The following is a 25,918-nucleotide window of genomic DNA, read 5'->3' on the forward strand; positions in this document are numbered from 1 at the left end:
AACCACTTTCTCCACTGGTACAGTATATCTGTGTCATCTGTGGAAACCCTCCAAGCCACCATGACGTAGATATATTGACTAACTTTGCAGCCCTGCTGTGCACGACCAGGTGCGCTTCAGAGCGCACCCCCGGCACTGTCAGCTGCATTACTAATTGGTAAAATGGAACATGTTCCCTTGTAGCCTATTAGTCCACCCCCCCTCCCATGAACGATCGCTGCAGTAGTCAACTGCAGCGATCCTTCATCTGTCCCCCTCCATGCAGAAATCATTCAAAAAAAAAAAAAAACCTCCAGCAAGCAGCTTCACTCACCTTACCTCCTTACTGCGACTATCCTGAAGCCCGAGCCTTCCCCGCTCTGCGTTCAGCCGCGTATTGCCGACTACCCGGGTCCTGGCTTGATGACGTCATCAAGCCGGGACCCAGGTAACCGGCATTACGCAGCTGACTGCAGAGCGGTGATCGGATGCTCAGACTTCAGGCTAGTCGCAGGAATGAGGTAAGGTGAGTGAGGTTGCTTGCTGGAGGATTTTTTTTAATTTGTGCAAGGAGGGGGCTGCCTGATGGGGGGGAAAGTCATCTGGCTATCAATAATGGGGGGGTAAGATATGTAAAAAGGGGGGTACATATTTACTGGGGGGGGGCATCTGATTAAGGGGAGGAGGGATTTAAAGGGAACCTAAACTGAGAAGGATATGAATTTTTCCTTTTAAAATAATACCAGTTGCCTGACTCTCCAGCTGATCCTGTGTATCTAATACTTTCAGCCACAGCCCCTCAACAAGCATGCAGATAAGGTACTCTGACTGAAGTCAGACTGGATTAGCTGCATGCTTGTTTCAGGTGTGTGATTCACCCACTACTGTAGCCAAAGAGATCAGTAGGACTGCCAGGCAACTGGTATTGTTTAAAAGGAAACATCCATATCCCTCTCAGTTAAGGTTTCCTTTAATAATTTGGCACATCTGGGCACCTGGGGGGGGGGGGCATAACCAAATACTAGGAGCACATTTAGCTATAATGGGGAGGGGGGGAGGGAAGAGCTAATCCTGGGGGTACATCTGGCTATAATGGAGTAATCCTGATACCGGGGACACATCTGGCTATAAAGAGGGGCACTATTCCTGGGGGTGCGTCTGTCAATCTATTCTGGGGGTGGCAAACACAGGGGACACATCTGGCTATTCTGGGGGGCTGATACTAGGGACACATCTGGATATCTATACTGGGGCGACTAACTGGTAGCACAGTTTTTAGGTCAATAGCACTTTTTATCTTTAAACAGAAATTGGTCAAAATTGAGAAAGAATGCATTTTTCCCCACTTTTTCCCATTAAAATGCATAGAGAGGAACATTTTACTTGGTACCAAATACCCCCCCAATGAAAGCTTAGTTTGTCTTGAAAAAAAATAAATATATAGATCATTTAAGTGGCACGAGTACAGAGCTGATTAAAAAGGGACACCGCTAAAGCGTCAAAACCGCTCTGGTCCATTAGGGGAAAACAAGGTCTGGATGCAAAGTGGTTAAAGGGAACCTAAACTGAGAAGGATATGGATTTTTCTTTTTAAAACAATACCAGTTGCCTGACTCTCCTGCTGATCCTGTGTCTCTAATACTTTTAGCCACAGCCCCTGAACAAGCATGCAGATCAGGTGCTCTGACTGAAGTCAGACTGGATTAGCTGCATGCTTGTTTCAGGTGTGTGATTCAGCCACTACTGCAGCCAAAGAGATCAGCAAGACTGCCAGGCAACTGTTATTGTTTAAAACATCCATATCTCTCTTGGGTAAGATTCCCGTTAAATATTTATGTGAACAATGTCCTGCAGTACTGGCACATTGTTTTTCAGTCCTTGTCTCTAAACAAAGTGCATAATGTTCTCAGAAGCATAGTGCAGTCAAACTAAAACATTTTTATTTTAGTATGTGTAGAAAAGTGAAAGGACCACATAAAACAGAGTATTTCCTGTCTGAAGTCTCATTTTATTCCAGATATATGGTAATGTCATTAGCATCCCTTTCTGATTACCTTTTTGTCAGGCTTAGGGGCGTTGATGATGGAGCTGAGGGCTTGTCTCTTGTACTCCAGTTTCTCTGTCAGTTGCCGTAGTTTGTTGACTGCATAGCTGGCCTGTTCGCTAATGCCACTAGCGCACTCATCGAGGATTTCCTCCCCACCTTCACATATCTGATTCTGGAGCAGAGAAACAATCGTTACATCAGCAACTCCTGCATTGTACTGTTACACAACTGAAGTATTAAAGTCCATAATATTCTAGGCCCTGATTCATGGATCTATCATAAGATTGCCATGCACAGGTAGCGGACAGCAATTTCACCATTACTACTGATCACAGCATAGCTTGCGTTGCCTAATTACTATGACCTGCATTACCCAAGTAACAAGAGTGTTGCTAGGATACCCTAGTATCCTAGCTAATTAGTCACTGTGCTCTACCTTGTCATCAATAGTAAAGGTAAAATGCAGTGTGCAGCCTGTGCATGGCAATCTTAGGGCCCATTGCCACTAACAAGTGATGCGAGTGCGGCTACCTAACCACATATCACCTCCGCATCGCCCAATACGGATGTGTATGGAAGGGACGGCGTGTGGATGTGGCAGTGAGAGAATCTGCAGCATGCGGCAGATTCTCAGATCACTCTGCACGCAATGGAAATTCTCGGATCACTCTGCACGCAATGGAAACTGTTCCATTGCCATGCATTGGGTTCAGGACACCCGGGGTGCTTCTAGTGGAAACGGGCCCTTACCGTAGCTTCATGAATTAGTGCCGTAGTTACACAGCACTTGGTAATATTACCAATAATTATAGCAAACCCGAGTGGAAGAAAAACTGAAAACGCTATGCATACCTGGTTAATCTCCTTGCAGAAGCGCCAGAGTAGAATAAAAACGTTTAAAAACAGTCTAAAAGAGGGGGATGTTCAGGTGGACTTACCTTCCTCAAAAATATAAAACTCAATTGAGTCACAATATATCAATACAAATTTTTTTTTTTTTACTGAACTCCACTTAGTGCAACGCGTTTCGCCGGTGTGGTCCTGCTTCATCAGGCAAACAGGAGTATAACTATAAAACACACAGAAATATATACAAACATAATGACCCATAGAAACAGCTTAAAATAAAGGCGCAGTTTAAAAACATAAGACATGATACAATTTTAACATTTTTGGTCGCAGTGTAGTAAAAACTCACTCTGTCTAAAAATTGCATCTAATTGATCATAAAATATGCAAAAGAATCCAAAGTGTACACAAAAGTTAATAAATATCCATAGTTGTCAATTGATATGCTAAGGTTCATCAGCTTCTAGATTAAGGCTTCTTGCACACCAAGACGTTGCATTAGGTGGCACGTTAAGGTCGCATAACGTGCACCTAACACAACGTATGGTGCTGCAAGAGCCGACGGTAGAGTGAGCCGCGTTAGGCGGCTCGAGTCCTATAATGTCTCCCAGAGTGGCGCTGATTGGCCAGCGGGACCACGTGATGCGGAGCGAGACACTCCGCATCACGTGGTCCCGCCGGCCAATCAGCGCCCGCCAGTGCAGTGAATATTAAGTAGCCATGTGCGCGGCTACTGTAGCTGGCTCTCCCCGCCTCCTCTCCGCCCCCCACTGCGCATGTGCAAACAGTCTAACGCGGCTATAGCCGCTCCAATGCCGTAGCATGCTGCACTTTGCACAGAACGTGCAGCGTTACATGTAACGCAACGTGGGCTGTGTGAACAGCCCACTTGTGTTACATTGCTGTGCGTTGGGGGAGCGTTACAGGCGCACTAACGTGCGCCTGTAACGTCTTGGTGTGTAAGCAGCCTTAAGGATAGTCAGTTTAGTAAGTATAACATATAGTACTATTTTATGGCCCTAGAGCTTACTTGCAAGAAGAATTACTAACAGTCTAAACTGATATAATAAAATTCAGCACCTCAGCAAGAGTGACTTACCTCAATGGGTCTAAATACAAAAGTGAGCACCTCTGTGTAGATGTGCGAGGGGGTGTCACAAGAGCCCCACTGGCCGTGAACACGCAAAACCGTCCGATCCGATTCTAGCACACAGATTGAGAGCTATGGACGCAATCTGCGTAGAATTGGCGGAGTTTGAGCGTCACGACGCAGTAGGGAGCCTGTGAGGTTACGAAAATACACTTTTACTCCAACCCAGGGGTAGATTTGCCACCATCTCTGTTTTCTATCAGCCCAGAGAAAACTGCTAACTGGCTATAGACCTGTGAAACAAACAACCGGTTAAAACTGTGCAATTCCTATCTATCTATCAAAACAGTAGCGTCCCTTCGGAAGTTTAGGTCTCGTCTGTGTATACTGAATAGAAGGTTTTACTGAGAGGTAAAGACCTTTTAAAAAGCCTTTATTTGTTACAATATAAATAATTAATATATACAGACAATCGTGAACAATTAAACGATGAGAGACAGTGATAACACAGTACATAAAAGAAAAAGGGATAAAAAGAACGAATACTTATGATTCTGTGGAAAGTCCGTTCGGGAAAAGACAAAGTTCCTTTGTTGCAGTTAGTTCGCAATATGGCCGAACCACATGGCCGTTGCTCCGCCTGCAAGATGGCCACTGCTATTTCCCCAAGCAGTGGCAGTCTTTTCGGTATGATGGAAAGTGGGGGAATTGGCTGGGGGTCCTCATGCAATCAGTTTTGAGCACTGACATTTCTGGGCGGAGTCTCAAGCTCAGCCCAGGGGCGTGTCAGGCAGTGAGTTCTCAGGGGAGGAACTTCCAGCCATCCACAAAATATGTCCAATTTCATACCCCGCCGGGGTTTTGTCGCACATGCAAACCGATTTCATATTCAGATTGGGCTGAGAATACACGTTCATAGGACATCAAACTTGCAATATTTGGGGCGCACGGGGACCCCATTATTCATATCTCAGCCCCTGCTCGGGTTACCTGGCTATGTCTAGTATCACCATATTCTACAGAATTAGGGAAACAAAATTATGTAATTTTCATATTCCTCCCATGGATGGTATTTGCAAAATGTGACAAAGTTATCAACACCATGCATTCCATACTCAGTCTAGTCGGTGCCGTCAAGACTGGGAGGAATGTAGGTGTCAATAGACCTCATGCTGTGCTAGCTTCCCCTGTTGAATAGACTCTGTTGGTATTTCAGCTCTGCCCAATTAGCACATTAGTGTCACCAGAGCTTTTCCGGGAGCCTTAAAAGGATTTCTTGCTAAACCAGGTTGCTTTAGCAATATGCTAACGCAGGCCCATTCAGCCCTCATGGCAAAAGGGGGGGAAGGCAGGAAGGAAAAACTTCTATTTAAAAATAAAGAATGTCAGTTTTCCGATCACGGTTGCGATCGGACAATCGGCCGCGAATCCTCGGACGACTGGGCGTCGCCCGGCGTCACACCTCCCCCTTCCCGAGCTCTGCTCAGGGAGGTGTCAACAGGACGCCTTCCGTAGCAGCTATTGGCGCTGTTGGGTCGGGTTCCCCCTGACACCGCGACAGCCCATCAGCGTTCTGGTGTCGGCTGCCTGCTTTGTGTTGGATCGTAAAGTCGTACTGCTGCAATGACAGGCTCCACCGTAGGAGCTTGCCGTTGGTTCCAGCAGTACGGTTTAGCCAACTCAGGGGATTGTGATCAGTGATGATCATGAAGGAGCGGCCGTACAGATACGACTGCAGTTTCTGTAGGGCCCACACGATCGCCAGGCACTCCTTTTCAGTTGTGGAGTAGGCTACCTCTCGGGGCAGGAGCTTCCGGCTCAGGTAGAGGATAGGGTGTTCATCCCCCTTTCCATCCACCTGGCTGAGGACTGCGCCGAGACCGTAGTCAGAGGCATCGGTTTGCACCACAAACCGACGACTGAAGTCTGGGGCCTGAAGCACAGGGGCGCTTGCGAGGGCCTGCTTCAAGGCCTGGAAGGCATTCTCGCAAGCGGGGGTCCAGCTAACAACCTTGGGGTGCTTCTTGCTAGTGGCATCGGTCAGGGGCTTCGCCAGTGTACTATAGGCGGGAACAAATTTCCTATAGTAGCCGGCGGTCCCCAGGAACGCCTGGACCTGCTTTTTCGTGATAGGTCGAGGCCATGCCAGGATGGCGTCCACCTTTCCCGTGTCAGGTTTCAGGGTGTTACCCCCCACCCGGTGACCTAAGTACTGCACCTCGGTCATACCAATCTGACACTTACTCGGCTTAACTGTCAGATTGGCTGCGGCCAGCCTCTCTAGTACCTGGGACAGGTGTTTGAGGTGTTCCTCCCAGGTGGGGCTGAACACCGCAATGTCATCCAAGTACGCTACAGCGAACCCTTGCAGTCCCTCCAGCAGGTCGTTTACGGCCCGCTGAAACGTGGCAGGAGCGTTCTTCATCCCAAAGGGCATCATCGTGAACTCGAAGAGGCCAAAAGGGGTGATGAAGGCCGACTTCTGCCTCGCGTCAGGTGCAAGTGGTATCTGCCAGTACCCCCGGCTCAGATCCATGATTGATAGGTACCTGGCGGACGCCAGCGTATCCAACAACTCATCGATGCGAGGCATGGGGTAGGCGTCTGTAGTGGTGATGGCGTTCAACTTCCTGTAGTCCACGCAGAACCGAGTTGTCTGGTCCTTCTTGGGGACCAGGACAACAGGGGCTGCCCAGGCACTACTGGACTTTTGAACCACCCCTAACTCCAGCATCTCCCTCACCTCCTTCTGCATGTCCGCCTGTACCTCGGGAGAGACACGGTAAGCGGACTGCCTTATGGGGGGATGGGTACCTGTATCTACCCCATGCACCGCCATACTGGTCCGCCCCGGGATACCGGAGAAGGTGTGCTGGTACTGGCCCAGCACCTTCTGTAACTGCTCTTGCTGGGCTGAGGCGAGCTGTGGATTGACGTTTAGGTCGCCGTCCACATCTCGTACGTCAGCCAGCAGGTCTAACAGGGGGTCTGCCTCTCCCTGCTCTAACCGGCTGCACACTGGCAGCGCATACTGGGTCCTGTCATGGTGGGCCTTCAGCATGTTTACATGAAAGCTCTTCTGCTTCCTGCCCCCCATGTTCACTAGATACGTCAGAGGGTTTAACCGCTGCACTACAGTAAAAGGCCCCTCCCAGGCTGCTTGCAGCTTGTTCTGCCTCACGGGAAGAAGGGCATATACCTTGTCACCCACATCAAATGACCGCTCTCCAGCCAGCTGGCCCGTGGCATATGCAGTTAGTGGCTGAAGGCTACCATCCCTGTGGTCAGAGGAGGGGGAGGAGGCCGGAACCTCTTCCACCTGCTCTGAGCCCAGGTTCTGAGCAGCGCGGCTGCGTGTTACTGCCAGTACAGGTACACCTTCAGACTGGCACATACTGGCATTACTCACATCCTGGCTGCATGCATGAATTACAGTGACAGGTACAACAACATTTTCATCACAAACAATCGGTATATCAAACACAGGTACCTGTGACACAGGTACTATTGGACTCGGTACCCCTGGACTGGGCACATTCAACCCACCTCCCCCCTGTTCTTGCCCCTTGGTGCAAAGTACCTTAGTGTGGGCGGAGAGTCCGTCTCCCTCCTGGCAGTCTGAGGGGCTTGGGGCAGGTTCATAATAGGACACAAGCTTGCCCAGGTCGGTCCCCAACAAAACTGGGACCGGCAGTTGGTCCAGGACCCCAACAACCTTCTCTTGAACCCCCACCCCCCAATCGATGGACACCCGAGCCTGGGGAATGCGAGAAAGAGTGCCCCCCACTCCAGTGAGGGTAAGGTATTTGTCAGGGAGGGTATTTTCCGTCGGGACCAGGTGCGCACGCACCAGGGTGACATCCGCTCCAGTGTCGCGGAAACCGGTAACAAGCTGGTCGTTCACTGTAACCAGCTGGTGGTTGCTCGTAGCGGAGTGGATCCCTCTCCCACCTGCGAACATGACGTTGTTGGGTGCTCCCGGCTGGGGTGCGCTGGCTGGCGGCAGTTGCCGTGGGCGAGGTGTAGGTGGTGCAGGAGCTGGCGCTGTCTGCCTCCGCTCCGGGCAGTTAAACTTCATGTGTCCGGGCTTGCGGCAAAAGTGACAGGTGATGCCCTCTGTTACTGCAGGCCTGGACGCAGCAGCTGCGCTGGATGGCCTCTGGGGCGCACGGCTCACAGAGGTAGGAGAGTCTGCAAAATTGTGGGACTGACCTCCTCTCCAGCTAGATGGGGCAGTCCTGCGGGTCTCCGGCACCCTGGTCGTTGCAAAGGTCTCAGCGAGGTCTGCAGCGACCGTCGCTGACGCCGGTCGGCGCTCCAGCACAAACTGGCGTACATCAGCCGGGCAAATGTTCAGAAACTGCTCCAGGACGATTAAGTCCTCCAGGACACCGTAAGACCCTTTAGTGAGGCCTAGCGTCCACTGGCGGAGTGTGGTGAGCAGACTGCTGACCACATCTTGATAAGAATCAGTAGATTTTTTCTGCCAGGACCTGAACCTTTTCCGGTAGGCTTCTGGCGTCAGCTGGTACTTAGTGATTATAGCCTCCTTTATAGCGGTATAATCATTGTCCTTTTCCACAGGCAGCTCTGAGAAAGCATCAAGCGCTTTGTAGCGCAGCAAGGGTGTCAGATGTCTGGCCCACTGGTCTTGGGACAGACGATACTGACGGCAGGCCTTTTCGAAAGACCTCAAAAACAAGTCAATGTCAGTGTCTTTTTCGATAATAGCAAATTTAAATTTTGCACTTACTGGAGCGGCAGTCCCTTCAGCAGGGAGGCTGGGCGTTGAACTCCGGCTGGCTTGCTGCACTTTCGCCATGTTCAGCTCATGCTGTCGTCTCTCCCGCGCCTCTGCAGATTGGCGTTCCTCTCGCTTTTGCTCCGCCATGTACTGCAGGTACTTGTCCACATCAGTTTCCATCAGCTTTTGCAATGCCTGCTGCATTACTGGATCAACATAACTGGACAGTCCAGTACTGGCCGGTTCCAGGCGAGTACTTTCAGGGGTTCTGGGGTCGGGGATCACACTGACAGCCTCCTGCGTATCTGTTGCCGCATTGCCCGCGGGTTGCTCAACCTCGGTACGCACAGGATCTTCAGTCTCTGGTTCCCCTCGACTTGCGTTAGATGAGCCGGTGTCCTCCACAGTGGACACCTCCAGCGTCCGCAGATTCTGGCTATCCCATCGGTACAAGTCCGTTATCAGGTCCTGCTGTTTCTTGCCGCGGATGTCCATGCCTCTCGCCTCGCACAGACTCTGCAGGTCGGATAGGACCATGACCTTGTAATTCCCGGACATTTCCATGCCAAATAAAAGAAAACTTAGGGGAGGGGTACTGGTTACACAGTCTCTCTGTATATATGAAAAATATATTGCACTCAGTCACTACCAACGAATTAGTTCGTTTCTCGATAGGGCTAATTCGATAGCCCTACCTGAGATACTATCAGCACACACAGATCCCAAACGCTGCCGACCACTGTCACAGGAGCCCCACTGGCCGTGAACACGCAAAACCGTCCGATCCGATTCTAGCACACAGATTGAGAGCTATGGACGCAATCTGCGTAGAATTGGCGGAGTTTGAGCGTCACGACGCAGTAGGGAGCCTGTGAGGTTACGAAAATACACTTTTACTCCAACCCAGGGGTAGATTTGCCACCATCTCTGTTTTCTATCAGCCCAGAGAAAACTGCTAACTGGCTATAGACCTGTGAAACAAACAACCGGTTAAAACTGTGCAATTCCTATCTATCTATCAAAACAGTAGCGTCCCTTCGGAAGTTTAGGTCTCGTCTGTGTATACTGAATAGAAGGTTTTACTGAGAGGTAAAGACCTTTTAAAAAGCCTTTATTTGTTACAATATAAATAATTAATATATACAGACAATCGTGAACAATTAAACGATGAGAGACAGTGATAACACAGTACATAAAAGAAAAAGGGATAAAAAGAACGAATACTTATGATTCTGTGGAAAGTCCGTTCGGGAAAAGACAAAGTTCCTTTGTTGCAGTTAGTTCGCAATATGGCCGAACCACATGGCCGTTGCTCCGCCTGCAAGATGGCCACTGCTATTTCCCCAAGCAGTGGCAGTCTTTTCGGTATGATGGAAAGTGGGGGAATTGGCTGGGGGTCCTCATGCAATCAGTTTTGAGCACTGACATTTCTGGGCGGAGTCTCAAGCTCAGCCCAGGGGCGTGTCAGGCAGTGAGTTCTCAGGGGAGGAACTTCCAGCCATCCACAAAATATGTCCAATTTCATACCCCGCCGGGGTTTTGTCGCACATGCAAACCGATTTCATATTCAGATTGGGCTGAGAATACACGTTCATAGGACATCAAACTTGCAATATTTGGGGCGCACGGGGACCCCATTATTCATATCTCAGCCCCTGCTCGGGTTACCTGGCTATGTCTAGTATCACCATATTCTACAGAATTAGGGAAACAAAATTATGTAATTTTCATATTCCTCCCATGGATGGTATTTGCAAAATGTGACAAAGTTATCAACACCATGCATTCCATACTCAGTCTAGTCGGTGCCGTCAAGACTGGGAGGAATGTAGGTGTCAATAGACCTCATGCTGTGCTAGCTTCCCCTGTTGAATAGACTCTGTTGGTATTTCAGCTCTGCCCAATTAGCACATTAGTGTCACCAGAGCTTTTCCGGGAGCCTTAAAAGGATTTCTTGCTAAACCAGGTTGCTTTAGCAATATGCTAACGCAGGCCCATTCAGCCCTCATGGCAAAAGGGGGGGAAGGCAGGAAGGAAAAACTTCTATTTAAAAATAAAGAATGTCAGTTTTCCGATCACGGTTGCGATCGGACAATCGGCCGCGAATCCTCGGACGACTGGGCGTCGCCCGGCGTCACAGGGGGCTCTGCTTATTATTATTATTATTTAGTATTTATATAGCGCCGACATATTTCGCAGCGCTGTACAGTGTCTATATATATCTTGTCACTAACTGTCCCTCAAAGGAGCTCACAATCTAATCCCTACTATTGCCATATGTCTATATTATGTAGTGTAAGTACTGTAGTCTAGGGCCAATTTTTTAGGGGGAGCCAATTAACTTATCCGTATGTTTTTGGAATGTGGGAGGAAACCGGAGTGCCCGGAGGAAACCCACTATCAGCAAAGAGTTTGTATGTTCTCTCCGTGTCTGCGTGGGTTTCCTCCGGGCACCACAGTTTCCTCCCACATTCCAAAAACATACAGATAAGTTAATTGGCTCCCCCTCAAAATTGGCCCTAAACTGCAGTACTTACACTACATAATATAGACATATGGCAATGGTAGGGATTAGATTGTGAGCTCCTTTGAGGGACAGTTAGTGACAAGACAATATATATACACTGTACAGCGCTGCGTAATATGTCGGCGCTATATAAATACTAAATAATAATAATCATAATATCAATTGACAACTATGGATATTTATTAACTTTTGTGTACACTTTGGATTCTTTTGCATATTTTATGATCAATTAGATGCAATTTATTAGACAGAGCGAGTTTTTACTACACTGCGACCAAAAATGTTACAATTTTATCATGTCTTCTCATGTTTCTAAACTGTGCCTTTATTTTAAGCTATTTCTATGGGTCATTACGTTTGTATATATTTCTGTTTGTTTTATAGTTATACTCCTGTTTGCTTGATGAAGCAAGACCACACCTGCGAAACGCATTGCACTAAGTAGAGTTCAGTTAAAAAAAATTTTGTATTGATATATTGTGACTCAATTGTTTTATATTTTTGAGGGAGGTAAGTCCACCTGAACATCCCCCTCTTTTAGACTGTTTTTAAACGTTTTTATTCTACTCTGGCGCCTCTGTACACCAAGCCTTGCTGAAATCTTGAGTCCACCCTTGGTGGAGGGGTGCTACCCCGTTTCCTATCTACAGAGAGCGACATCTTAAAAACCTGAGTGGGGTCAGGTTCTAATACTCCCCACCTGCACTTGAAGTGGTTGCCTATGGGTAACCCATTTTTGTGAGTATATCTAAATATTTTGCTTTTAACCACAACCAACTTAACAATACTACACCATATTGGGCTTGTTCTTCCAAGCATATTCCTTGCAGAAGGTATAGCTACCTGTCCTCACCCCGGCTTGCATCCTCTAGAGTCTCATGCAGCTTCTGAATTCACCACTAGAGCTTCACGTCTGCGGTCACATGACAGGGCGCCTGCAGCTCTAGTAGCGAGTTTAGACGCTGCACGTAACACAATAATGGGATATAAACCGAAACAAGGACAAATAACTATACTTTCTTCAGCACACTCCCTGGTGCACTCTGCACTGGCCCGGGCGAATGTACGATCTGCATTGGGGGTGATGGCGACACTTTGGTGGGTTGGCATATGCTACTGAGGGCTTATCCCCCCAAGTATATACAGTAATCATAAGATGACAACCTGTATAATGTTTTCACAGGCTTGCTTCCTACACAGGTTTTTAGACACTGATGCCCATTTGCAATTCACTTTTTCTCCTGACTTTTCTTCTAGGTGATATTTTTACACCTCGTCAATAAAATGCCTTTTTAAGGGAATCTGAAGTGAAAATAAACTTATGACAATGATTTGTATGTGTAGAACAGCTAAGTAATGGAACATTAGTAGCACATATATTAGTCTCATATGGTTTCCAGTACAAGAAGAGTTAAAGGGAAGGTTCAGGGAGGGTGGGTAAAAAATAAAAATCAATTTCCACTTACCTGGGGCTTCCTCCAGCCCGTGGCAGGCAGGAGGTGCCCTCGCCGCCGCTCCGCAGGCTCCCGGTGGTCTCCGGTGGCCGACCCGACCTGGAGCGCAGAAGAGCCCGACCTGGCAGCCGGCCTGGCCAGGTCGGGTCGGCCACCGGGAGCCTGCGGAGCAGCGGCGAGGGCACCTCCTGCCTGCCACGGGCTGGAGGAAGCCCCAGGTAAGTGGAAATTGATTTTTATTTTTTACCCACCCTCCCTGAACCTTCCCTTTAAGAAACTTCAGCTATTATTTATGCAAACGAGCTTCTCTGAGCTCTACGACTAAGCTGCAGTGCCATTTTCTTAAGCACTTATCTCAACCCGGCTCTCACTGTTCCTTATTTGTTTAAGGTTTTACTGCAGGAAAGTTCATACGGTCATTAGCTCTGCTATGTTTCATAGTTTAAAATACAGAGTGTAATTTGTAAACTTCATATATTAGAGAATGATGCAATGTTATAAAATAAACTAACTGAAAATAAAAATATGAAACACTGTTTTTCTTTGCAACTAATGTTCTATAAATTATCCGTACAACACATACAATTCATTATATCATACTTTTTTTCACTTTAGCATCACTTTAAACCCTCAGCAAGCAAGAAAATAGTCAAAAGACTTTTGATAATACTTTTTCAACTACTTTTTGGTACTTTTTCAATTGCAAAATGCTGACAAATTATTTGAAAAAGAAAATAAATTATCTCCTAGGAGTAAAGTCAGGAGAAAAAAAATGTAATTGAATATGGGCCCGATTCACTTTAACCACTTAAGCACCAGGGGATTTTGCTGTGATCTGTGCTGCGTGGGCTCTCCAGCCCACAGCACAGATCACTTTGCAGCCAGGGCGACCAGACTTCCCCCCCCCCTTTTTTCCCCACTAGGATGTCCTGCTGGGGGGGTCTGATCGCCGCCGGATATCTGCGTTTTGCAGGGGGGCTCCTCAAAGTCCCCCTCCGCAGCGATTTCCGCCCTCTCCCTGCCTCTCGCTATGGGCGGCGCAGGACAGAGACCTGTCCTGCGCCGCCTAAGATAGGCTTCAGCCTATCAGATGCCCGCGATCCCTAGCCAATCAGAAGCCGGGGATCACCAATCTCCTTTACGGCGCTGCTGCGCAGGAACGCCGTATGATGTAAACAGCGGGGATTTCTTCCCCGCGTGTTTACATTTCATCTGCGAGCGCAGGCTGTTTACGGAGACTGACATGGAAAAGCAGGCTGTTTACGTGAACTGACATGGAAAAGCCGCTCGTACAAGCGGCCGTTTCCATGTAATACCACTTACGACCTGCCGACGCCTATCGGCGTTAGGCGGTCGTTAAATTAATCAGCGGTTTAGGTAGGCCTAAAATGAAAACCATATATTGTAAGGTGTAACAAATAATGGTGTAAGATTATATCATCTCTTTAACAAATCATTGTGACTGTACTCACGCTTTCATCCTTGTCATCAGAGACACTAAGGCTGGAGGATTGGTCTTTCCGAATCAGCTGCTCATATACATCGCTAACAAGGAACGAAGGGTAAAATCTGTCCTTCAGAGTCTCATACACGTCAGCCTGGACTTTACTGAACACTTCAATTCCTTTGTTGCCTACAAGACTTTGCTGGATTTCTTTGTAATGTGCCTTCTCTATCTGGATTTCTTTACTTTCCACAAAGTAATGCTGGTAGAGTTCACCAACTAAGTGAGGTATTTCAGACTGCAGAGAAAACAGTAGCATTAGGCAGTGTTGGGGAACAAAAATGAGGCAGTAACAAAATGTGAAAACCTTACAATTTCCTCCTTTATGGCAACCGAGTCAGGCTCGGGCCCGAAATCCGTAACTCAGTGCGGTAACCCCGAGCCTGACTCAGGGTAACTGATGGAAGGTATATACAGGGCCTGCGCACAGCGGTCATTTGTAACTCGCCTCCCCGGGGATCCAGACAATGGCAGCCATTATTCTTCTGGGCCTCGGTGGCTCTTGATCCCTCGGGTGAGATCACCTTTTGACACATGACGACAGATGGCGATCTCACTATAGGGGTAGAGCACCACCTGGTGGATGGAGGAAGAATTGCAGTGCTGGATCCAGAGGAGGTGAGTAATGTGCAGGGCTGCCGCAGTTCTATCTAGCGGTATGATTTTTTTCCCTGCTTTTTAGAGTTTAAAAACTTGTGAAAAAATTGCACTGCTTTTAGACCCTAAAATCCGGAAGTAATCAGGCTAATCCCTATGGTCATATGCAACAAAACAGCATGGAAGAAGGTTACATTTGTGCTGAATGTTTTTCCATGTAATGCAGAAAATAACTACAATAAAGGCTGCTGACCTTCAAGCTATACTGGCCACACATACATTCCAACTGCAACTTTTTTTTTTTTTTTTTAAATAGGTGAACTATAAAATATAGATCTAACTGAAATGATTGGAGCATTTTAAAAACAAACAATGACGACTACAGTAGTTTACATCCTTCAGCAATTATTAATTGTACTAGCTGCTGGTGCAAGCTATGCTGCGCGTCATCTCTCTGGACGTTGCATGCGTCATCTCGCTGCACCCACGTACCATGCAGCCACGCCCCAGCCAATCAGTGCCGTGGCCAATCACAGCAGGATGGAACAATAGGGGGCGTGTGTGGGGAGGACTGACACAGTGGTGTGGCCATTCCAAGTGGGGCATGTGCAGGACACAAGAACATACATACATACATACATACATACAAACATCAGACAGCTTGGAAATTATTATTATTATTAATATAGATTAGTTTCTTTACATGTGCATCCAACATAACCATGATTGCTGGAATATAAGGCCCACTTGGCTCTTATTTGTATTGTTTCATCTTCAGGAAATAGATCTGCACAAGGACATGGAAAATAATAACGCTGGATGTTCGGAAGAAAACCATATTAGAATTGCAAATATGGACTCTAACATCTTGTCAAGGCCTCTTCTGTAAGGCACTTGTTGGCTCATGGCAATAAATAGAATTATTGTGGAGTAATGGGAAATGGTAGATTTGTAAGGCTGCTTGGAGTGGCAATTTGTATTGTAAACCTTTCCTTCTCCACTTCTTCCCCCCCCCCCCCCCCCTTCCTCCCTACTTCACATCTTTTGCATTCTTTCCTCTTCAAGCCACTGTTCAGAGCAAAATTACTAATGCCCCTCACCCCCAGCATCCAACAGTAAAGGTTTTAAAAGCTGCACACACACCAATCTGTGTGGGAACATGACTGTCACTAGGCTCTACCTTTATCCCCCTCTCTTATGATGTCGATATAGAAGAACAGTCTGACGAAGGCTTCATAGCCTAAGGTCAATAAACGGTATCATCCTGATTCAAAACTTCTTTCCTTTGGTTATCTTTAAAACCTGTTCTGTACATTCCAACAGTTCTATTTAAAATGAGAAACACTATGATGTGGTAGGTGAGCATAAGATGATATTGTTGTGATGTTGAATACTCTTTCTATCTAAAGTGACGATTTTCTTTCCTTTACAATTGTGAATTGTTATATTGAGAAACTGTGCTATTTCCTATTCAATAAAAATGGTAAAAAAAAAAAAAAAGTATAAATATGGCTTACATAAATGATGGTGTGCAATTTGTGATGCTGTATCTAATAAGGACATTCATTTGGACCACTGGCTATACAAGATACGTCTTATATTACCTCATTTTTGCCATTATGTACAATGTAAGATTCTATTTTTTTCTTCCTAAAAATGATTTTTCCCCCATACAGCAATCATTGTGAAATTAAGATATCTTTTGCAAATACATATTTAAAACAGTAGCAATAAGAGGCAGTCTGCTATGAATGACGGCTGTAAGTTAGATTCTGCTATTTTACCTTGTTTGCGTTCTTCAAGTACTCTACTGAGTCCCAAAAATTGATGAGGATTCTTTTGTCAATCTTCTCCATGTATATTCTAAAATGTTCTCTGAATGTTGGGTTGGCCATGATTTCTTCAAACTGAATGATCTGAAAGTTAAAAAGGAGAAAGAAAAAATAGAAAATACTTTTAGTTTCTTGGCCTTAATGGTCAATAATAAAATATTTGTGTGCCGTTATAAAATGTAAAGGTACTATAGATGCATTAAGGTTCTCTTGCAAACATAACCTAACAGGAATACGAAACGTGCCTCTGCTAATTTCCCTTTGAAATACGCTAGTGTCGGGCTGTTGTGTTAATAGTCTCCTAATAATTTCTGAAGCCCCCATGGAACAACAAGTAAGCAGATCAAGTGTTTTCACCTAGAGCTAAATAAATCAATCTAATGCCTCGTACATATGCCTGACTTAAGTTGGTTGAGGCGGCCGATATTGACGGCCTCAGCTGACAATTAGGCCTGTGTATGGCACCCGATGGCCCCTAACACCAAATCTAAGAGCGATCTGTTAGACGGGTCTACCCAACCCCAGTGACACAGATCCCCACGCTGATTCCATTGTTCTCGCCACTTCCCCATCGTCCCCCGCATAGCTATACAGCTAACACGTGTGTGTGCGACCATTCCAGTAATTTTTCCCAAGGGGGATCACATGGTCCTGATCCCAGGCGAGCAACATCAGTTGGCCATGTGTATGGGCCTAAGAAAGTGCCTAGAGCCAGGTGGGTGTCCAGGGGCCTGGCTGACATCCTCTGATCGCTTCACCCACTCCTGACAAAAGGTAAGGTGTCGGGCGGGAAGGATGATACCTCACCTGTGGTCGTTAAACATGAATGTATCACTTCTCAGACTCTGCTGGCTGCATGCTTGTAGCAGGTGTTTGACACAAAAATACTGAAGCTAAATGATCATGATAGTCAGGTAACGAACATTTAAAAGGGATAAAGATAGCGGCCCCATATTACCTCATATTACACTCACACGTGGTGCCTTTAAATCACCAACATGTTCTTTTGGAGGACAAATGATAACTAGAATTCGTAGCAATATTTTCCCACAGTCTCTTAAAATGAAAACAAAACGATAACCTAAACTATAAATGTTTCGGATTTCATGTTTTAGTATCCAGTTAACATGCAGCTCTAATTTCCCTATAGAAGAAGACCAAAGGACCTCTATCCAACATGCATTTCTCTTTGCTAAAAATTGTGGCTTTACTTACAGCAAGTGCACTCCTAACCTAAAATTAAATGGAGGGGGGAGGGGGGGGGAGCGGTTATGTGGCAGGCAAAAGTCATCAGGAACCCAAGGTATGAGGGATATTGAGGCCGACAGGTTTGTTTCCTTTTAAATAATGCAGATTGCCTGGCAGCCCTACTGATCCCCTGCCTCTAATACTTTAAAGAGACTCTGCAACTAAAAAAAAGTTCCCCTGGGGGGTACTCACCTCAGTAGGGGGAAGCCTCTGGATTCTATCGAGGCTTCCCTCATCCTCCTGTGTCCCACAACAGTCTTGCTGCAGCCCACGGAACACACAGCTGACAATTTGTAACACTGTGCAATATTTACCTTTTCTGGCTCTAGCAGGTGCACGGTGGCGGCTCTCCGCTTGGAAATAGGCAATCTCTGTCGGGTCCGCTCTACTGCGCAGGCGCAAGAGACTTGCACCTGCGCTGTAGAGCGGACCAACAGAGATCGGCTATTTCCACCTATCTCCGGGCGGAGAGCCACTACTACACCTGTGCTGGAGCCCGGAAGGTAAATATTTACATCCCCGCTGTTCGGAGGGACACTGCGACACCGCCGTGGGACACAGGATGATGGGGGAAGCCTCGATAGGATCCGGAGGCTTCCCCCTACCGAGGTGAGTACCCCCCAGGGGATTGTTTTTAGTTACAGGTTCTCTTTAAGCCACAGGCCCTGAACAGGCATGCAGATCAGATGACAAGGTTATCTGCATGCTTGTTTCAGGTGTGATTTAGACTCTACTGACCAGAAAAGGTCAACAGGGCTGCCAGGCAACTGGTATTGTTTAAAAGGAAATAAATCGAACAGCTTCCATATCCCTCTTACCTTAGGTTCCTTTTAACACCTGCTGCATCAGTTCCGTTGATAAATATATATATATATATTTGTTGCTTCAGCTCATCTCTATCCAGCTCATTTTCCTGTCTATACTCACCACCACAGAGAGTGGTTAACAAAACAGATTTTCACCCCAGCTTTAGGAAACACAAGAGAATCACAAAGCTGTTACAGCGGCCTGTCAGCAGGGCATCACTGCAGAGTTACAAGCTGCCTGATGACAAGACCTTGCTGTAATGTTTTCCCACACACTGCTTGTATGGACAGAGCTCTGTGTCAATGAAACCATTTATATTCCTCTGTAGTAGTTCAAAACTTCCTTCTGCCTATTACAGACAGTTTTGAAAAGCTGCACAATGTGTCCTTTTGTATTATACAAAAAAGATGGCTGTGGGACATTGTACAGTGTATTCTCCGAGGTGCGCTGAGCTGCCTACAGCTTCATAAATATTAACTTGAAACATGTCAGTCATCTATAATGAGGCATCACTCCACATGACTGCCATGCAGAGTAAAGAAGAATCAAAGTCAAATTTACCACTCTGCTCCAATAGATGATACGCCAAAATAATTCCTAACAGAATCTGGTTTCACTCACCAGGAGTCTTAAGTGACTACACCCACACGAGCTGTGCCATGCACAATCCTCCTCAATGTGAGGACCTATTTCTATCAGGGCCAGTTCTAGCTACAATGGGGCCCTGGGGCAAAAGTAACTTCGAGGGGCCCCCCATGCCCCCCTTTCCAACCAAATCATCCTCAGGACTCCTGAGCCGGCTGCAACGGCTGCCCCCCTTCACACAATATCATTAGCTGCCCATAGGGTTGCCAGGTGTCCGGTTTTACACCGGACAGTCCGGTTTTTGTGCGCTGTGTCCAGTGTAAAAAAACATGCTAAACCGGACAATTAAGTTGTCCGGTTTTAGAGCCCCCCCGCAGCGCAGGAGGAGAACAGCGCAGCAGAGAGAGAGCTGGGAGCAGCAGTGGAGAAGGGGGGCAATCTCCCCCCCCTTCCCTCACCTTAGGGTGCTCTCTCTCCCCCGCTGTCTCCTCCAATATGATGTGCAGGGCTGGCGAGTGGCTGCAGGCGGAACTTACCTCTGTGTCGCTCCAGCGCCGGAAGTTCGGGTCCCGCAGCCGCTGAGAATCTCATTCATGAGCCGGACAACACTATCAGTCTGAATAGTGTTGTCCGGCTCATGAATGATTCGGATCTTTGATCCGGATCTTTTTTGAGTCGAAACTCAGCGGCTGCGGGACCCGAACTTCCGGCGCCTGCGACACAGAGGTAAGTTCCGCCCGCAGCCACCCGCCAGCCTGCACATCAATATTGGAGGAGACAGCGGGGGAGAGAGACAGCACCCTAAGGTGAGGGAAGAAGGGGGGGGGGGGAGATTGCCCCCCTTCCCCCCGCCCCTGGCTACCTATTCTGGGCACATATAGCCCCTGGCTACCTATTCCGGGCACATATACCCCCTGGCTACCTATTCTGGGCACATATAGCCCCTGGCTACCTATTCTGGGCACATATACCCCCTGGCTACCTATTCTGGGCACATATACCCCCTGGCTACCTATTCCGGGCACATATACCCCCTGGCTACCTATTCCGGGCACATATACCCCCTGGCTACCTATTCCGGGCACATATAGCCCCTGGCTACCTATTCCGGGCACATATAGCCCCTGGCTACCTATTCTGGGCACATATAGCCCCTGGCTACCTATTCTGGGCACATATAGCCCCTGGCTACCTATTCTGGGCACATATACCCCCTGGCTACCTATTCTGGGCACATATACCCCCTGGCTACATATACTGGGACATATATACCCCTGCCTACGTATACTGGGACATTTACACCCCTGCCTACATATACTGGGACATATATACCCCCTGGCTACATATACTGGGCACATATATCCCTGGCTACATATACTGGGAACACTGGCTGTTTGTCATTATGTGCATTTAGTGGTGAAAAGCTGTCTCTTGTGCATTTACTGGTGAAAAGCTGTCTCTTTTGTGCATTTACTGGTGAAAAGCTGTGTCTTATTATGTGCATTCACTGGTGAAAAGCTGTCTCTTGTGCATTTACTGGGGAAAAGCTGTCTCTTATTATGTGCATTTACTGGCGAAAAGGTGTCTCTTATAATGTGCATTTACTGGTGAAAAGCTGTCTCTTATGTGCAGTTACTGGTGAAAAACTGTCTCTTATGTGCACTGGACCAGTACTACTGGTGAGGACAGTTAGTGACATGGCTATGTACTCTGTAATGTGCTGCAGAAGATGTCAGTGCGATGTAAATACTATAAATTTTTTTTTTTAAAAAGCCCATTGCTTAGCCCCACTCTACATAAAAGTGTGCTTCTGACTCCGCCCCTAACTCCACCCCTAACTTCACCCCCTGTCCGGTTTTCTCCATCAGCCGACCTGGCAACCCTAGCTGCCCATCATATGTCCCCTTTGGGGTTCCCATTATTCACCTCCTTTCCCTATACAGAGTAAACACAGAACACCCCCACTGTCATAGGTCACCATAGTTACAGGGGAAAAGGGGCACCATGGGGGGTCACCACAGGCTCTGGCGCCCTGCAGCTATTGCCCCTTTTGCCTCTATGGAAGACCCGTCTCAGATTTCTATGTTGTAGTGAGAAGACAAGCTGAATAAAGCAACAAAGTACACATCTTGAGTTACAACTACACTGCCTCTGGATAGGACATGACCGTGCACAATGGTTCGCACTAGCATTAGCTGGAATGCAAACATGGGGAAACATTTATTTTAAACACATATATTACTCTGGGACAAAGGCAGATAGGACAAAAGATGACAGGCTTTTTTACTGTAGGTAATGTCAGACTGCAATCCTGCTGTAACAAAAGATTTTAATTATTTTTATAGACGTAAACATGAAAAAGCAAAATACACCTCTTTACGTACACATGCATGGCTTTTCAGTTTACAGGGAATCCGACGTGAAGATGCACTTATGATATAATGAATTGTATGTGTAGTACAGCTAAGAAATAGAACATTAGCAGCACAGATTCAAGTCTCTTCCTGTACTGGAAACCATACAACAAACGTCAGTTACCTATGCAAAAGAGCTTCTCTGAGCTCTCCTGACTAATTTAGTCAGAGAGCAATGCTATTTTCTGAAGCGCTTATATGTCAAAGAAAAAATGAAAGACAACTTCAGATAAGATTTTACAGCAGATGAGATCAAAAGTTATTAGCTCTGCTCAGTTTCATAGTTGGAAACGCAGAGTGTAGTTTGTAAACTGCAAATATTAGAGAATGATGCAATGTTATTAAAAAAGCTGTATAACAGAAAATAAAAATATGAGACTCTTCTTTGCTAATGTTCTAGTAATTATCCATACTACATGCCCAATTCATTATATCATACTTTTTTTTCCGCTTCAGTATCACTTTAAAAGATCTTCTCTTCGGATGATTTATTGCAGCAGATTTCACCTGACTAAAATACATCTGTGGGTATCCTGAAGTCCCACTACAGGCACAAATGCTTTCCATTCACTTGCAGAGCTTGTTTTCATCTGTGTAGAATGCTCCTTGGCTGTCAAATCACTTTTAAAGCCTAGTCAGCAGCACAAGCACCTACCACTTCCTGCAATACTGTAATTGCTATAGTCTGCAGTCTGGTCTCTGGGAGAATAAAGAGGAACTTTACCCCCCAACCCCCACAAAAAGTAGTAGGGAGAAAAAACAAATCAATACATTGCAAAGTTAGAAGTTAAAAAATAGAAGAGAGATCAAAAAGTGATGGTAATCAGTCATGCAATTTGTTCATATTGTTTGATCCACAATGGCCTGCACATAATCATCTTTACTACTGGCAGACAAGAATACAAACTAGACAGCACCAACTGCCATTATCTATAACCACTCCCACTAACAATGCAATAGGCTAAAGGTTGTCTATTTTATAGCTATACATATGCACAGAGGGAGATACTGGTTGCTTGACAGTTGGAAACAGCTGCCATTTTCCACAATGCAACAAGGTTCACAGAAAGGAAACTGTCATGACATCACACTGTGGGATGGATTTCACCACAATATCCAGCACACAATATGGTCACGTGATCAAATACTTTTTTTTTTTTTTTTTTACTTTTTAGGCCATAGATGTCTAGCTTTACTCAAAAAAGTAGATATATGCCTGGAGACCGCTTTTAAAGTGTACCCGAACCAACGTATGACATGATAAGATAGACATGAGTATTCACAGCGCAAAACATTAATAACCAGGCTGTTTATCTTTTTTTTTTGCTGCCTGAAAAAGTTAATTTTCAGGCATGCATGTGACAGCTTCTGTCTTATGCTACCTTGTCAGGAACATAGTAATCACCACCAATAGGCAAATGACAGACAGACATAAAAGTTTTCCTCACAAAATATAACTTTCTAAGGGCAGGTGAGATATATAAAGAAGTCAACAGTTCATGCATTTTAACTATGAGACACTTAGGGCTGGGTGCACACCGAGCGGCTTATTCAGCGTTTCTGCAGCCGCTTGCGGCTGCGGATCCGCTTGGTCAGTGTATCTCAATGGGGTGGTTCACACCAGAGCGGGAGGCGTTTTGCTGAAACGCATACTCCCGGGGTGAGGCATTTTTTGGATTGTGGACGCGTTTCTGCCTCAATGTTAAGTATAGGAAAACCGCAAACCGCTCTGAAAAACGGCACTTCAGAGCGGTTTTGCAGGCGTTTTTGTTACAGAAGCTGTTCAGTAACAGCTTTACTGTAACAGTATATCAAATCTACTACACCAAAAACGCTTCACAAAACCGCAAAATGCTAGCTGAAACGCTACAGAAAAATAAGAAAAAGCGTTTCAAAATCTGCTAGCATTTTGCGGATCTGCTAGCGGGTTTTGGTGTGCACCAGGCCTTAAAGTGGACCTGAACTCTTGCACTGGACAGAAGGAAACCATATAGAAATGTACCCTGTATGTACTCAGATAGTTTAGGCTGTAATTCCACCTCATCAGTGTCTAATCACAAGTTGTAATTTGATCCCTTAGCTGTATCAGCTGGCTGCCATGGCAGAAAGCTAATTTGTAAACACAGGATGTTAACAATATGTCTGCTTCCATGAAAGCAGGAAGTAGACAAACTTCAGATTTATTGCACGATTTGTATCAGCTGTAACAAATATTTTTTTTTTAAAGATTATGCTGTTGCTTATCATTTAGAGCTGAGATGAAGTTCTGAGTTCAGGTCCGCTTTAAAAGACTGCCATTAAGAAGCGGCAATAGGACATTCAATCTACTTTGTAAATGTTTAAATATAGAATTAAACTATGCGATATCTAAAAACAAAACAGATCCAGTTTATCTTATCAGGTTATTTTCACCTCGGGTTGACTTTTACGCTTGTGAAGAACTTTACATTTTGCTCCACATTTCAATAAACTACTGCAATAGAAAGACTAATATGCGGAAATATTTGCAATGAGAATCCTACATAAAGATGGCAACCACAGCAAAACTATTGTTGCTAGGTGTGTTCTGGAACAGCAGCACAGAATAAACTGCTCTCTAGGCAGCAGAATGGATGAACGGATAGCCAACGAATGAATACTGTGCACCTGGTAATACCTTCTGGCTCTGAGGGCAATCGGAATCGTCTGAGGTCCCATCATCCTGGTCATAGGCTGGGCCCCCGAGAAGCTTGATCCTCTTCTCACACTGCTTTTTGGCAACAGTAAGATGATTGATGTACCTTTTGACGTTGCGAGCCCTGAGGAGATCAGCTTTCATTGCCGCAGTCTCTTTACCTTTAGAATCTGACAGACAAAACACAATAAAAACAGGCATTTCATAATGCATCATTTATCAGCTTATGCAAAGCTTCAAGGACCTCTGTCGTGAAAATCTTAAAATGTATGTAAACAGATACAATTAAGAACTGTTTCTTCTAGAGTAAAATGAGCCATAAATTACTTTTCCCCTATGTTGTCGTCACTTACAGTAGGTAGAAATATCACAGAACCGACAGGTTTTAGACTAGCCCATCTCCTCATGGGGGTTCACAGGGATTACTTTATATTCAAAATACACTTAGTGAATGGCAGTTGCTCCGTCCAACTGCCAGAAAAGTGTACGGTGAGCAGGGAGGCTGGTCAGCATCTTTGTATATATCTTTTTCAGGGATTGTCTTTATAAAGAATAAAGGCCATGTTGAGAATCCCCTATGGAGAGATGGACTAGCCCAAAACCTGTCGGTAATGTCAGATTTCTGCTATGTGGCAGCAACATAGGAGAGAAGTAATTTATGGCTCATTTTACTCAGGAAGAAACGCACTTATTTGTATGTTTTTTAAATTTTAAGATTTTCGTGACAGTTCCTCTTTAAATTAAATACAGCGATGTGAAGAAGCATTTGCCACTTCTGGATTTCCGAAGCTCTAGTATTTCACCCGTAAGGGCTTTTGATCCTGATATCAAACATAACAGTATTGCACACAGAATCTGAGTAAACCCAACACAGCTTAGGATTTTTACTCCATTTATTTAAAGTGTTATGAAACTCAGTATTTATTGGTTCTAAAAGATCATTTACAGCATAAAACATACTAGCACAAAACAATGTTAGGAGAACAGCATTCAAACTGTTAAAAACAACACTTTCTTCTTCAGCGGAAAGCCTCGGCATCCAAGGTTGTGATAACATTATCTTTTGTTTACATTCCTTTCACACTAACAATTAGTATACATTCCTGGCAGTGCTGAAACTGACTGTACACATAGTAGAAGAAGAGAGAGAGGAGAAGCAATCACTGGATACATTATAATCTACTTCTAAAATCAGAAACTTGTTATACAGATCCCTTACTACCTGGGAAGAAATGTTTTGGAGATGTTCACGTCAATGGAAAAACATGTAAAAGGCTGCCATTCTCATAGTAATAATGGTAGAGTCCCCAATCTTGGCACAGTAGGCCACTTGCTGACTAAGGTTACAAATTCAGGAAAAGTGAGTGGAGCTTAAACCAGCCAATCAAATTTCAGCTATTCATTTTAACTGGAAAAAATATAAACTGCAGCCATTTTTAGCCTGTTAGTGGCAGTGTTTTCAAACTTAGCACAGTAGCACCGGGTGACTGGGATTCATATTCAGTACAGTGGGTGGAGTCTACAACAGCCAAAATTCACCTATCAATTTTCAAAGAGAATATTTAAA

The 25,918-nt window shown here is 45.7% G+C and overlaps 1 protein-coding gene across 4 annotated transcripts in view; it reads right to left on the bottom strand.

The window, feature by feature from the left end:
* The window catches only part of SNX25 (sorting nexin 25), a 217,410-nt gene that overhangs the window by 42,274 nt on the left and 149,218 nt on the right, over positions 1-25,918 (bottom strand). For all 4 annotated transcript variants that reach the window (XM_068278701.1, XM_068278698.1, XM_068278697.1 and 1 more), the window contains 4 exons: positions 24,334-24,521; positions 16,576-16,707; positions 14,163-14,432; positions 2,034-2,198 (listed from right to left, as the gene is read on the bottom strand). In XM_068278701.1, the coding sequence (XP_068134802.1) occupies positions 2,034-2,198; positions 14,163-14,432; positions 16,576-16,707; positions 24,334-24,521 (755 nt within the window). The remainder of the gene's footprint in view (positions 1-2,033; positions 2,199-14,162; positions 14,433-16,575; positions 16,708-24,333; positions 24,522-25,918) is intronic.

The sequence above is a fragment of the Hyperolius riggenbachi genome, chromosome 1 (genome assembly GCF_040937935.1).
Source record: "Hyperolius riggenbachi isolate aHypRig1 chromosome 1, aHypRig1.pri, whole genome shotgun sequence".
NCBI classification, from domain to species: Eukaryota; Metazoa; Chordata; class Amphibia; order Anura; family Hyperoliidae; genus Hyperolius; species Hyperolius riggenbachi.